Source organism: Hemitrygon akajei, chromosome 7, assembly GCF_048418815.1.
Source record: "Hemitrygon akajei chromosome 7, sHemAka1.3, whole genome shotgun sequence".
Classification (NCBI taxonomy): Eukaryota; Metazoa; Chordata; class Chondrichthyes; order Myliobatiformes; family Dasyatidae; genus Hemitrygon; species Hemitrygon akajei.
In genome coordinates, this window is record NC_133130.1 from 40,129,069 (window position 1) to 40,143,081 (window position 14,013).

At 41.4% G+C, this 14,013-nt stretch overlaps 1 protein-coding gene across 2 annotated transcripts in view; it reads left to right on the plus strand.

Annotated features, from left to right (window-relative positions):
* prkcea (protein kinase C, epsilon a) overlaps positions 1-14,013 on the plus strand; it is a 602,180-nt gene that overhangs the window by 558,376 nt on the left and 29,791 nt on the right. For both annotated transcript variants that reach the window (XM_073050688.1, XM_073050689.1), the window contains one exon: positions 9,044-9,182. In XM_073050688.1, the coding sequence (XP_072906789.1) occupies positions 9,044-9,182 (139 nt within the window). The remainder of the gene's footprint in view (positions 1-9,043; positions 9,183-14,013) is intronic.

Sequence of the window (14,013 nt, forward strand, 5' to 3'; positions counted from 1 at the left end):
TAGCCCAGGAAATTATAGACCAGTGAGTCTTACTTCAGTGGTTCGTAAGTTGATGGAAAAGATCCTGAGAGGCGTAACACGATTAGGAATAGCCAGCATGGCTTTGTGAAAGGCAAGTCCTTCCTGCTAGCCTTATAATCTTCTAGATCTCTATCGTTACCTAGTTCTTGAACCTTTTGTCGTGCCTTACGAGAATGTGACTAAACACGTTGTTGAAGGTAGACCAGTGGATGTAGTGTATATGGATTTCAGCAAGGCACTTGATAAGGTATCCCATGCAAGGCTTATTGAGAAAGTAAGGAAGCATGGGATCCAAGGGGACATTGCTTTGTGGATCCAGAACTGGCTTGCCCACAGAAAGCAAAGAGTGGTTGTAGATGGGTCATATTCTGCATGGAGGCCAGTGACCAGTGGAGTGCCTCAGGGATCTGTTCTGGGACCCTTACTCTTTGTGATTTATATAAATAACCTGGATGAGGAAGTGGAGGGTTGCGTTAGTAAACTTGCTGATGACACAAAGGGTTGGGGGTGTTGTGTATAGTGTGGAGGGCTGTCAGAGGTTACAGCAGGGCATCGATAGGATGCAAAACTGGACTGAGAAGTGGCAGATGGAGTTCAACCCAGATAAGTGTGTGGCGGTTCATTTTGGTAGGTCAATTAAGATGGCAGAATATACTATTAATGGTAATACTCTTGGCAGTGTGGAGGATCAGAGGGATCTTGGGGTCCGAGTCCATAGGACACTCAAAGCTGCTGCGTAGGTTGACCCTGTGGTTAAGAAGGTATACAGTGCATTGGCATTCATCAACCGTGGGATTGAGTTTAAGACCCAAGAGGTAATGTTACAGCTATATAGAATCCTAGTCAGATCCCACTTGGAGAACTGTGCTCAGTCCTAGTCACCTCACACAGGAAGGATGTGGAAACTATAGAAAGGGTGCGGAGAAGATTTACAAGGATGGTGCCTGGATTGGGGAGCATGCCTTATGAGAATAGGTTCAGTGAAATTGGCCTTTTCTCTTTGGAGCGATGGAGGATGAGTGGTGACGTGATAGAGGTGTATAAGATGATGAGAGGCATTGATTGTGTGGATAGTCAAAGGCTTTTTCCCAGCTGAAATAGCTAACACGAGAGGGCACAGTTTTAAGGTGCTTAGAAATAGATACAGAGGAGATATCAGGGGAAGTTTTTTTTTACGCAGAGAGTGGTGAGTGCGTGGAATGGGCTGCCGGCGATGGTGGTGGAGGCGGATACGATAGGGTCTTTTAAGAAACTCCTGGATAGGTACATGGAGCTTAGAAAAATAAAGGGCTATGGGTAACCGTAGGTAATTTCTAAGGTAAGTACTTGTTCAACACAGCATTGTAGGCTGAAGGGCCTGTATTGTGCTGTAGTGTTCTATGTTTCTAATAATCCGGTAATGATTCAGGTTCGGTTACCAGCTTCGTAATTACACAGAGTGAATAAAATAATTGGTCCATGCTGTTGTTATAGCTTCTAATGAGCCTCTTCACACCTCTCTTTACCTTTCCTGATCAGCAGAGCGTGCTTTTCCTTGTTTGATAGTTTGAGATTTCTTACACTTACTCTGTAATATTTAAAATATTTCTTACTTCTTCTACATCAAGTTAATTGATTTTTGAGAAGAGCTCAGCTCTTAATTTCTTTAGTCGTGTTGTTGATAAATTTCCCTCTCTTATATGAAGAGTGGATAATATGTATAATCCATTACTAAGATGAAGAGACCAGATACATTCTGGTTTCAATCTCAGTGCTCTGTAGTGTGAGCCAGTCTTAGTGATTGACAGTGGCACTGCAAGCAATAATACTCTCCTCCAGAGAAAATCAGCAAGTTTGCTCTCCGAAGCACCATTGGTGACCTCTGTTTGAATAGTGAATGTATGGAGTGCAAAGCAGAAAGGGCTGAAAATACAGCAGGTCAGCTGAAATGTTCCGAGATGATAGAGTAACATTAATTTTTCACTCCAATAGATCTTAAATTAATTACCAGCAGAGACTGTACTTGCAGTTCCCCCTAAGTTTTATTTCAGACTCACACCCAAGTCCTCTTGGGGCTTGTAGGGAGATGGCTTCTTCAAAATTCCTGGTATCTCACCTCCACCATCAGCCATCTCCCCCTGCCCCCTGCTCTCCAAATAGTCTTCAAAGCACAATCAGACTCTACTGTGTATATTTGCACATTAAACTATTTGATCACACTTTGGCATATGTGTGTGGTAAGATGTGGAGCCTGAGCATCTTGTGCAAAACTGGTAAAAGTCCCCTGTACAGTCCCTCTTCAACACGTGAAAGACTTTCACCTTCAGTGCAGCATGTATAAGAAGGCAATACATGCATTCATGTCTGTGCCAGCTCATTTGTGTACATTCCTATTCATCCCATTCTCCTGAGCCTTCTCATTTAACTCTCAATTTCAGACTGCACCAACACCAAGAGTCAATTGCCAAGATAGCTCATTATTTAAGAAAATTGAGTATTATTTTAGCTGGAAAGGTTTATAAATGGGCAGTGAATTGAATAGTTACAGTTTTTAAAAATGATTTCCATATTTAGTTCATTTTCAGAATTTTCTTTCCTCTTTCAGCCCATTGAGTCTTCTCTGCCATTTTGTCTCCACCATTTCCCTCTCAACCATATTTTTCTGCCTTCTCTCCCAAACCTTTCATGCTTTGACTAATCAGGAGCCTGTCAAACTCAGCCTTAAATACACCCAATGACTTGGCTTCTGCCACCATCTATGAGAACAATACCCTCTGGCAAAAGAACTTTCTCATCATCTCCATTCGAAATAGATGTCCCTCTATTCGGATGCTCTGCCCTCTCATCCTAGACTGCCCCACCTCCTTTCCACATCCACTCTTTTAATGCTTTTCAACATTCGAAATGTTTCAATGAGAATCTCTTCTGGGGGAGAGACAGAATCAAATGTAAGGTTTGGCACAAAGCCACAGAAGTAGTTTATGACAAAAGAGGGAATCACACCCTTTTGCTGTAACAAATTCATTTATACCTTGCTAGAGGTAGACACATCCAAAGTACTTCAGAGCATTATTGATTACTAATCGGCGAGTTTTATATATTCTTAAGAGTTAAGTCTGACACTAATAACTGTGATTCTACTCGTGTGATCTCAGCTGAACTTGACAACCTCTATTCTAATAGCTGGCATTCCCTTAGCTATAACAGAAGAAATATTGCTTTAAGTTCTGTTCTGGTAGCTTTGTCTAATGTAAGACGGCAAATTTGTACTGCCCTGAATTCTAGACGCTACCTGTTCTTCATTTTCTCTGACAAAAGGCAAATGAAAACAGAAACTGCTTAGTCTCCTCAATAGATTGAATTGGATATTTATACAGTAAGTATGGTAGTGGATTTCATTGATGGTTAAAAGTCAGTTGAAGAATTAATTCTTTGATACCAACTGATGCAACATTGATCGATTCAAACAAGCTGGAGGAACTCAGCAGGTTGGGCAGCATCCGTGGAAATGAGCAGTCAACGTTTCGGGCTGAGACCCTTCGTCAGAGGGTCTCGGCCTGAAACGCTGACTGCTCGTTTCCACAGATGCTGCCCAACCTGCTGAGTTCCTGCAGCTTGTTTGTGCGTGTTGATTTGAGCACAGCATCTGCAGTGTACTTTGTGTTTGATAGATTCAATCTTTTTTTATCTCATGTTCTAGCCACTATATGTTCAAACCAGATGAACCAATATTAATGTAGTGGGACAGATTTCACTTGTATAATTTCAATTGGAAAAAGGAATGTAAAATTTGCCTTATGAATGAGGTAGCAGTTTGCTTTGATAGTTATTGAGATGTCAGATTGTAATTACATTGACTGGGATGGACAGATCTATATTTCAGGAGCAAGGCTTTTGACAAACTACCATTGTACTGTAGTTTATGAAGGATCAAAGTATCTCAAGCAAATGTTTGACAGTGTATATATTAGCAGTGGAAGTTGATGTATGATTTGTATTTTAATAATAATTAATGAAAGATCAGAACTATTGCTATTGGTGAGTGGGAAAATATATCTTTCTAAGATGTCATAATTGACCTGTGAATTTCTAAAACATGCATCAAGTTTAAAATCAGAATCAAATTTATTATCACTGATTTAAATGACATGACCTCTGTTTTGTGGCAGCAGTACAGTCCAAAGAAATAAAAGCTTTGAAAGTGCAAAATGAAGGATTAATGAGGTGCTTACTGTTCACGGGTTGATGGATCATCGCCAAGTCTGGCGGCAGACCCACACTCAGTGATTTTGGAAAACTTTTGTCCCCACCATCAGATTCTGACTGGTTCTCAAATCTATGAACACTACCACATTATTTTTGCACTGTTTATTAATTACATATTTTATAGTAATTTTATGTCTTTGCACTGTACTGCTGCTGCGAAACAACAAATTTCACGTCATATAAGCCAGGGTTAATAAACCTGATTCTGCTTGTATCCAATGGCACATCATGATGAGACGTTTCTGAAGGAATTAATACAAGTTAATCAATTTGCCTCAGTTAAATATAAGTCTGGATACAAGTTAATCTCTCTGAAGAGCAGTGCAGTACAGCACTTATGTATTAGTCTTCTCCATTGTCGTCTCCTAACCTTAAATGCTGTATTTTTGTTGGATACAATGCACAATAACTCTCAGTACCTCAGGCATTTTTCCTCTTTGAGCCTAGTAAGTAGAGGAAATAATGAAAGTCAATGCTCCAAATTCAGTTGGGGATAAACTTGGCACTGTATTGCTTATATTGCCAATCCCATTCTAAAAGAGACCACCTACTACTGCATAATTTGAATACACACCTAGTTCAAGCAATGGGCCTCTTTAGGATACAAAATGAGGTCCCATAATGGTCTGATTACAACTATTGAAGACGATTTAAGTAACAGCCGTCCAGCTGTACCTCTAATAGTAAAAGTATGATATCAGGGTGTACATCAATAACACTCGTTCCAGATGTCTGTATCCTCTTGTGACGTGTACGGGCCATGCCATGAGTACAGCCACTACGTTGCAGAACCAGACTTACATCTGAATACATTAAGCACATTTATATTGTGTTTAAATCTGACATCAACAGCAATATGAACAACTTCTTTTGCTGTCTCATAAATAATAGCCCTCGTCCTAATTTTGTGTTTTTAAGTAGTGCAAATAATTGTTTTTCATCGCAGCTAGTGCATATCTCTTCCATCATTCTAATTGCCAGGGATTTTGTAGAAGCCATCTCCCTGCAGGCATTGATGTGCACTCTTAAATGCAACTGGGGGGATTGCAGGTGCAATCTGCACTGGTAATTAATTTGGGATCTTTTGGAGTGAAAGCTGAATGTTACTCAGTCATCTCGGGACATTTCAGCTTGAGAAGGTGGAGAGTGAACTGAGTGAACTTTCGTCTCCCTTTCTGGAGGCTGTTCTCATTGAATTACCAAGCTATTTGCCATAAAGAAAGTGGATAACTTTATTTTCTCCTTTCATAGATAATGGAACAAACATTTTAAAAATGATAATCTATGTTATGCAATAACCTAAGGTTGTCATAGCCAGGGTGGTATTGGGGATGAGCTCCCAGTACCTATAAAGTACTCCAACTGGCGTGCGGCTCTAACAGCCTCTGACAACCAAGTCCAACACTTGGCCTTCACATGTGGCTTAGCTACTAGGCCTGGTGGAACTGCTTCTACTGACAAGAGAAGGGGCAAAGGTGGACCACTGGCACCTCATAAACCGGTTACTTTGGGCAGGTGGGGCTTGTCAGCCCTGGACACCCAGGAGAAGGAAAGCTCTGATTTTAAACCTCCCCTGCCTTCCAGCCATACCCACCCATGGGAAAGGCTTTGGGAGAAACCCCAAGGAAGAAATCTGGAGCCGGGGTCCCTAAGGCAGCTTGATGTTGTTTACAACTTCACTCTGGCAACCTCTGTAACGACACTGGTGTCAAGCTGTATCGGCACTTGCCCTTCCTTGGACTACATCAGTGACATGGAGAGGGGAAGAGACATGGAAACTTCCTTCTAAAATTCCATGTAGAAACTTATCTAAACAGCAGAGCAGTTAGATGTCTTTTCAGGACATGGTGCAGTCAGACAGTTCACTGTGGATGGATAGTGGAGGCAGATTAAGGCTGCACCTTTACTTTGCCATTGGGTATCAATCATAATATCATCTTGATCTGTACAGCCAAAGATGAAAGCAGTCACTTCACAATTTGAAATGAGGCTCATGTCTTTCTTTCAGAGTGGATGGATATATACTTACAGGACAAGTTAATCAAGTTTATGAAATTATTAGAGTCCTACTAGTCATGACACAGGGTCTGGACTTCAGAAACATCAGTGAGTGAAGAAGCAGATCCTTGCTAAATATAATTAGGTATCCCTGCTGTACAATGTCATCAGAGTCCATCAGCACATTACCCAATGACACCAATAGTATACAGGCACATAACTTATTACTACAGAAAATAAACAAGGCAAGCATGTTTCCTTTTCTTTAAAAATGATACTTTTAGATCTGTGTTTTCATACTTATAAATATTTTTTAAAGAAACCATAGAGTTATCTAACATCTTTCAGAGAATCTCATTGAATATATTTGTTATTTTTAATACACAGTTACTATTTGTAAGGGAAAATCAGCTGGGAACCTCAGATTAAAGCAGGGAGAAGTTAAGCATGTTTGCAGTTACCCCCACCTGCTGATCTGCAAAGGATCTAAGGACACAGTCAGGGACAGCATCCAGGCCAGTTGCTTTCCATGGGGACACTCTCCAGAAGACAGACTTTACGTCTGCAATGGTGACTGTGATTTCAGTTGCATTGGAGGGTGTCAGGGTGGTGCTGACATTCCAATCCCCTTCTGTTCATCAGGAATGAGATGCACTGTCATTAATGATTTTGTCTGACTTTGTTTGATAACCTGAATGTAAACCTTGAATCAACTAATGGCTGTTCTGGGACTCTGATGAAGTCCATGATTTGAGGGGGAAAAAACCTTGCTATAGTTCGACTCAAATAAGTTGCAAAAAGGAACCAGCTGAGATCTGTGTGAATTTGCAAAAGGCTTGCAGTGTAATGCCACGTAAAAGTTTACTGAAAATGACGAGCACACAAGATTGGGGCAATTAGTATGGCTAGGGGATGAACTAAGTGACAGAATTAGGGAAGTTGAGATAACTGCCTCAGTTTGGATTGACAATTACTAATTAATGATGTATCACAGGGGTCAGAACAGGGTTCTCAGTTATTCACAGTCTATATTATTAGCTTTGCTGAAGGAAGGTGAGTCAGTAGCCAAGTTTCCTGATGATGCAAAGACAGGTAAGTTGGCAAGGAGAACACAAAGTGCTTGCAAAGAGACATAGGTAGTTGAAGTAATGGGCAAGGAGTGGACAGATTGAGTATAATATAGGACAATGTGAGGTCAGCATTTCTGAGGAAGGAATGTTAAGCAAACTATTGCAGGCGACCCCTGCATTGCAGCCATTCGGGTAACAATAATTCACCCTTACAGAACTCACAAAACACTATCCAAAGATTTGAGATACAGAATAAAATTTGCACTCACAAACTTTATTTGAAGAGAAGCAAATAAATTCACAAAATTAATTTATTTCAAATCACATTTCTTAAAACCCACTCAGATGTCATAATTTCACATGATGGAAAATCATGATATGATCTGTTTTCTAGGAATGCAACACCCATACCCCACCACCCTCTGCAACTTGATGGTAGCTGTATTTAGATGCAATGAGATTATATATGCTTTGATCCATAAGTATCTGGGGGACCTGGTGCATTAAGCACAAAGACTGGCATGCAAATACAATAAAGTATTAAGAAGGCTCATGAAATATGTTGAACTTTATTGCAAGGGGAATCTTTGTTGCAACTTTAAGGGCATTGGTGAGACCAGACTTGGAGTACTACATTTTGTTTTGGTCTCCATAAGGCAGAATACACTTGCATTGGAAGCAAAGCAGGGGAACTTACTGGGTTGACTTTTAGAATGAAGAAGTTGATGTAGAAAAGAAGGTTGCACAGATTGAGCCTATCCAGACTAAAGTTTAAAAAACCTAAATGTGATGTTATGGAGAAGTGTGATGTTGAGAAGATACTTCCCCAAATGAACTTATCTAAGAACTAAGGGCCACAGCTTAAGAAAGAAGGGTCACTTATATAAAGGCAAACACAAGGAAATCTGCAGATGCTGGAAATTGAAGCAACACACACAAAATGCTGGTGGAACACAGCAGGCCAGGCAGCATCTATAGGGAGAAGCGCTGTCGACGTTTCGGGCCGAGTCCTGACGAAGGGTCTCAGCCCAATACGTCAACAGCGCTTCTCCCTATAGATGCTGCCTGGCCTGCTGTGTTCCACCAGCATTTTTGTGTGTTGCTCACTTATATAAAAAAGAGATGTGGAGAATTTCTCTTCCCTTGGAAAGTCATGATTCTTGGAATCTGTACCCAGCGAGCCTTAGAGATGGAGCCATCGAATATATTCAAGTTAGAGATAAGTAGACATTTGAACTTCACAAGTATCATGGGGTATAACAAGAATGTAGGACAGTAGTGTTCAAGCCAAGGATGGACCAGCCTCAATCTTATTGAATGGCAGAGCAAGTTCTGGAAACCAATTGACCTATTCCCATCTGTTCCCATTCTTATTTGGCAAAGTTATCCATTATTCTGTGATGTGAATTGAGGGTAAGTCAAAATTTCTTCAGATGTTCTTCAAAATTGTACTAAGGGGCCTTTTATGTGCATCTCAGAGAGCATATTGGGCAGTTAAACTTCACATCCAAAACAATGGCACTCCAGATATTCCCTTCATACTGCATTGTGCCTGAAATAGGACTTTAGTGTATAGCCTTTTTAAATCAAAGGCCATAAAATGTAAGACATTTTCTCATCAGTGGACTTGATATCCAATGAGATCTGTTCAAGTGAAATGGCATACCTGTTGCAGCTAATAGTTAGGATGTTTGTTGATTACCTTGCAGAGATCTGAAACTGGACAATATCTTACTGGACGCTGAGGGGCACTGCAAGCTAGCTGACTTTGGAATGTGCAAGGAAGGTATTCTGAATGGCATCACAACTACAACTTTCTGTGGCACACCTGATTATATCGCCCCAGAGGTATGTTTGATTTCGCTCAATGTTCCAAAAAATATTAATACCCTGTATTCAACATTTAGTCAATATGGATTACAGTTTGTTTTTACATTTAAATGTACAAAAGTTACAATTTCAGTCTTACTGTAGCACATATTAGATGTCTAAAGGAAGAAACAATTAAAATTTCAAAGGATTAACATTCACAATATTGATATTGTGGATGACATGAAAATTAGTTGTGGATGGTGAGAAAGACTTTCAACTGATACGGCAGAACAACATGAGGCTGGAAATGTGGGCAGAGAAATACCCGTTGAAGTTTAATCTAGACGAGTGTGAGCTGTTGCACTTTGGGAGGTCAAATGCAAGAGGACTTACATACCGTAAGTGGCAGAATCCTTATGAGCATTGATGCACAAAGGGATCTTGCAATGCAAGTCCAAAGCTCCTTTGAAGTAGAAACACAGAAGTGTTAGGGTGGTAAAAATGGCATAAAGCATACCTTCCTTATGAAAGTCAGGAAGTTTTGTTCCAGCTATATTAAAGTTAAAGAGCCTGTAATCTGATATTGATGTCTTATTTGCAGTGTTTGGCAACCTGAATGTTTAGTGCTCAGCATTTAGGCTGAAACATCAATTATGTTTCATTCATGATTGAGAGGTGACCTGATAGAAATGTATAAGATGATGAGATGCATTGATCGTGTGGATAGCCAGAGGCTTTTTCCCAGGGCTGAAGTGGCTAACACGAGGGGGCAAAGATTTAAGGTGCTTGTAAATAGGTACCAAGGGGATGTCAGGGGTAAGTTTTTCACGCAGAGAGTGGTGGGTGTGTGGAATGCACTGCTGGCAGTGGTGCTGGAAGCGGATACAATAGGGTCTTTTAAGAGCCTCTTAGATAGGTACATGGAGCTTAGAAAAGTAGAGGGCTACGCACTAGGGAAATTGTAGGCAGTTTCTAGAGTGGGTTACATGGTCAACACAACATTGTGGGCCGAAGAGCCTGTAATGTGCTGTAGATTTCTATGTTCTTCCATGTTCTATGTTCACTGTTTTGCAGACTTTTGATTAAAATTGCTTCTGAGCTGCATGGTGTGTTTATCTCTTGTTGATAAGGCCAGTGAAATAGGAACAGGAGCAGACCATTCAGCCCCACTGTGACATCATTTACCCTTAAGTCAAAGCCTGCACCATGGTGTGGTTTGGGGTTATTCCAATTACAGGGACCAGTCCAAATACCAGAGTCAGTCCAGTTGGACTATTGCATGGAGATGCCCAGTCACAAGAGAAAGTGCTGCCTCACCCCACAATCTCCTTCACATCCATGGCAGTGTTTTCTGCAGCAGTTCAATGGTTACCATGAGGAAAGTTCTTTAAACTCAGTCTTGCCTCTTGGCATTCATTGAGGCAGTGGCAATCTGTAAACTCTTGTACTGATCCCAGTAGGCACCCTACATAACATAGCATTGCTCTTAACAGAGTTTTGCTCAACTCTGATTTTTTTTTGCAGTGTGTTAGATTGAGTGTTAACACTGGTACATCAGCAGAAAATGAAACTCAGTTCCTGAGCCTGAGTCTTAGAAAAAGGTTCTCCCTGAGGTAGCATAAAAGCTACAAGAAGGCTCATTTGCAAAAACAATGCCTCTCTTCAATGAATATTAAGCAGTTCTCAACAACAAGTTGATCATGAAGAAGTTTTTATACAACCTCTGTTCACCAGCTTTTATTCTCAATAAGCTTCCAAATAATATTTGTTGAATCGCAAACAAGGCAAAATCTGCAGATGCTGGAAATCAAGGCAACACACACAAAATGGTGGATGAACTCAGCAGGCCAGGCAGCGTCAATGGAAAAGAGTACAGTCGGCCCTCATTATCTGTGAATTCTGTATACGCGAATTCAACCAACCGCGAATCACAAAAACCCGGTAGTGCTCTTCTAGCACTTGTTGTTCGAGCATTTGCAGACTTTTTTTTCTTGTCATTATTCCCTAAACAATGCAATATAACAACCATTTTACATAGCATTTACATTTTATTAGGTATTATAAGTAATCTAGAGATGATTTAAACTATACGGGAGGATGTGCGTGCGTTATTGTGGATTGGGATTGAAATAAATTGGAAGTTCTCTTACTAAGTAAGTCAGAACAGGTACATCCGGCATTATTTAGCGTCAGTCAAATGTTTATCTTGGTATATAGTATATATTTTACCTTTCTATGCATATAAAACACTTTAGAACGTATGTTTCAGCGCCGGGCTTGGAAAGATCCCGAGTTCGACCCAGTGACAGACCACTTTTGAGTGTGCTTTCCACCGTGCCGGGTTGATGTGGAGGATCAAAAACCCAAAACACCAAAACCCTATAATTAAACCACTGCAACACGAGTGAACCTGCAGATGCTGGAAATAAATAAAATAAATTAAAAAAATTAAAAACACGAAATGCTGGCAGAACTCAGCAGGCCAGACAGCATCTATGGGAGGAGGTAATAATGACGTTGCGGGCCGAAACCCTTCATCAGGAGGGTTTAAACCACTGCGTTGCTTAGTAATAATTGTAGCTTTCATTGGGGCAGAGCCTTTCTCACTTTATCCTTTAAAATTGTTCCAATCGTTGACCGACATAGCCTAACGCTTTTCCAATGACTGATGGCATTTCATCTCTTTCCGATCGCTTTATTATTTCCACTTTATTTTCAATCATATTCGTGATTATTTTCGTAAACAGAAACACTGCGGATTCAGATTTCTGCCGCTGGGCCCTAATGTCCACCGCACTGAGACAGGTTAAATAAGGTCTGGGGTTCCGCTGGGTCTTAAGTTCCATCGCATTGAGACAGGTTGAATAACGGACTTGAGCATCCACGAATTTTTGTATCCATGAGGGGTCCCGGAACCAATCCCCCACGGATAAGAAGGGCTGACTGTACAGTCGACGTTTCAGGCCGAGTCGCTTCAGCAGGACGGAGAAAAAAAGATGAAGAGTCAGAGTTAGAAGGTGGGGGAAGAGGAGGAAGAAACAGAAGGTGATAGGTGAAACCGGTGGGGCTGGGGGGAGGGGTGACGTAAAGAGCTGGGAAGTTGATTGATGAAAGAGATACAGGGCTGGAGAAGGGGGAATCTGATAGGAGAGGACAGAAGGTTATTGAAGAAAGAAAAGGGGGAGGAACACCCAAGGGAGGTGATGGGCAGGTAAGGAGATAGGGTGTGAGAGGGAAGGGTGAAGGGGGTGGAACATTTCCAGAAGTTTGAGGAATCAATGTTTATGCCATCCCACCACCAAGTAGATCTTTCCCTACCCCCCCCCCCCCACTTTCTGCTTTCTGCAGGGATTGCTCCCCTTGCAACTCCCTTGTCCATTCATCCCTCCCCACTGCTCTCCCTCCTGCCACTTATCCTTGCAAGCGGAACAAGTGCTACACCTTCCCCCTGACTACCATTAGGGGCCCCAAACAGTCCTTCCAAGTGAGGTGACACTTCATCTGTAAGTCTGTTGGAGTTATTTGCTCTATCCACTTCTCCCGGTGTGGTCTCCTGTATATCGGTGAGACCCAAAGTAGATTGGGAGACCACTTCAACAAGCACCTGTACTCCGTCTGCCAGAAAAACAGGACCTCTCAGTGACCACCCATTTTAATTTCACTTCCCATTCCCATTCTGATCTGTCTATTCATGACCTCCTGTACTGTCATGATGAGGTCACAGTCAGGTTGGAGGAACAACACCTATATTTCGTCTGGGTAGCCCGCAACCTGATGGCATGAACATCGATTTCTCAAACTTCAGGTCATGCCATCCCCCTCGCCATTCCCCATTCTCTTTTCCCACTCTCTCCTTATCTCCTTACCTGCCATCGCCTCCCTCTGGTGCTCCTCTCCTTTCCTTTCTTCCATGGCCTCCTGTCCTCTCGTATCAGATTCCCCCTTCTCCAGGCTTCCAGAAAAGGATTGGTATCTTTTTCACCAACCAACTTCCCAGCTCTTAACTTCACCCTTCCCCCTCCCAGTTTCACCTATCACCTTGTGTTTCTTCCTCCCCATCCCCCACCTTCTTACTCCTACTCCTCATCTTCTTTACTCCAGTCCTGATAAAGGGTCTCAGCTCGAAACATCAACTCTACTCTTTTCCATAGATGCTGCCTGGCCTGCTGAGTTCCTCCAGCATTTTGTGTGTGTTGCTTGAAATAATATTTGTAATTTGCATTGGATTTTCTTTCCTTGTCCACCCTTCAGTTCTTGCAGTTCTTTTACATAAAAGAGCAGCTTTACAATTAAACAAACACCACAACATTAAAAAAAAACCTTGTCTATGCTGGGGCCGTAAATTAATCTGGTGGTGAGTCTGTGATAATGTTACTGGTGAGATTGTAACTTAATGCAGAGATACAGCCTATGTTGTAATTAACTACTGTACATACATTCAGCTAAAACTGTTCTCTGGAAATCAGATAAGAAACCAAACAAGCTTAAAGTGTAAATTGGTTTATTACTATGAAAATCTTGCCTGTCTACTGTTCATAGTGATCAATCCAATACAACTGTGTACTGAGGTACGTAACACTTATCATAGAAATAATGAGTGGATCTTGCAGAGAGTAACTTGCAACAAGATACCATGCTCTGGCGTGATAGCTCATTGATAAATTGTTAAATTGAATTAAGGCAGATGTGGCAGAAAGGTTGCAAGTGAGAGCGGAAGGAAAGCATTAAGACTGCTGGAGATTACATGTGCAGTGTCTTGGAAATGCAGGGAAATTCAGCTCAGAGTTGATACAGAACTGAAACTCAGACACTAAGATTCATCATGATGGGAAAAGGTTACCTAGACATTTGTTCCAAGAGGCTGTCA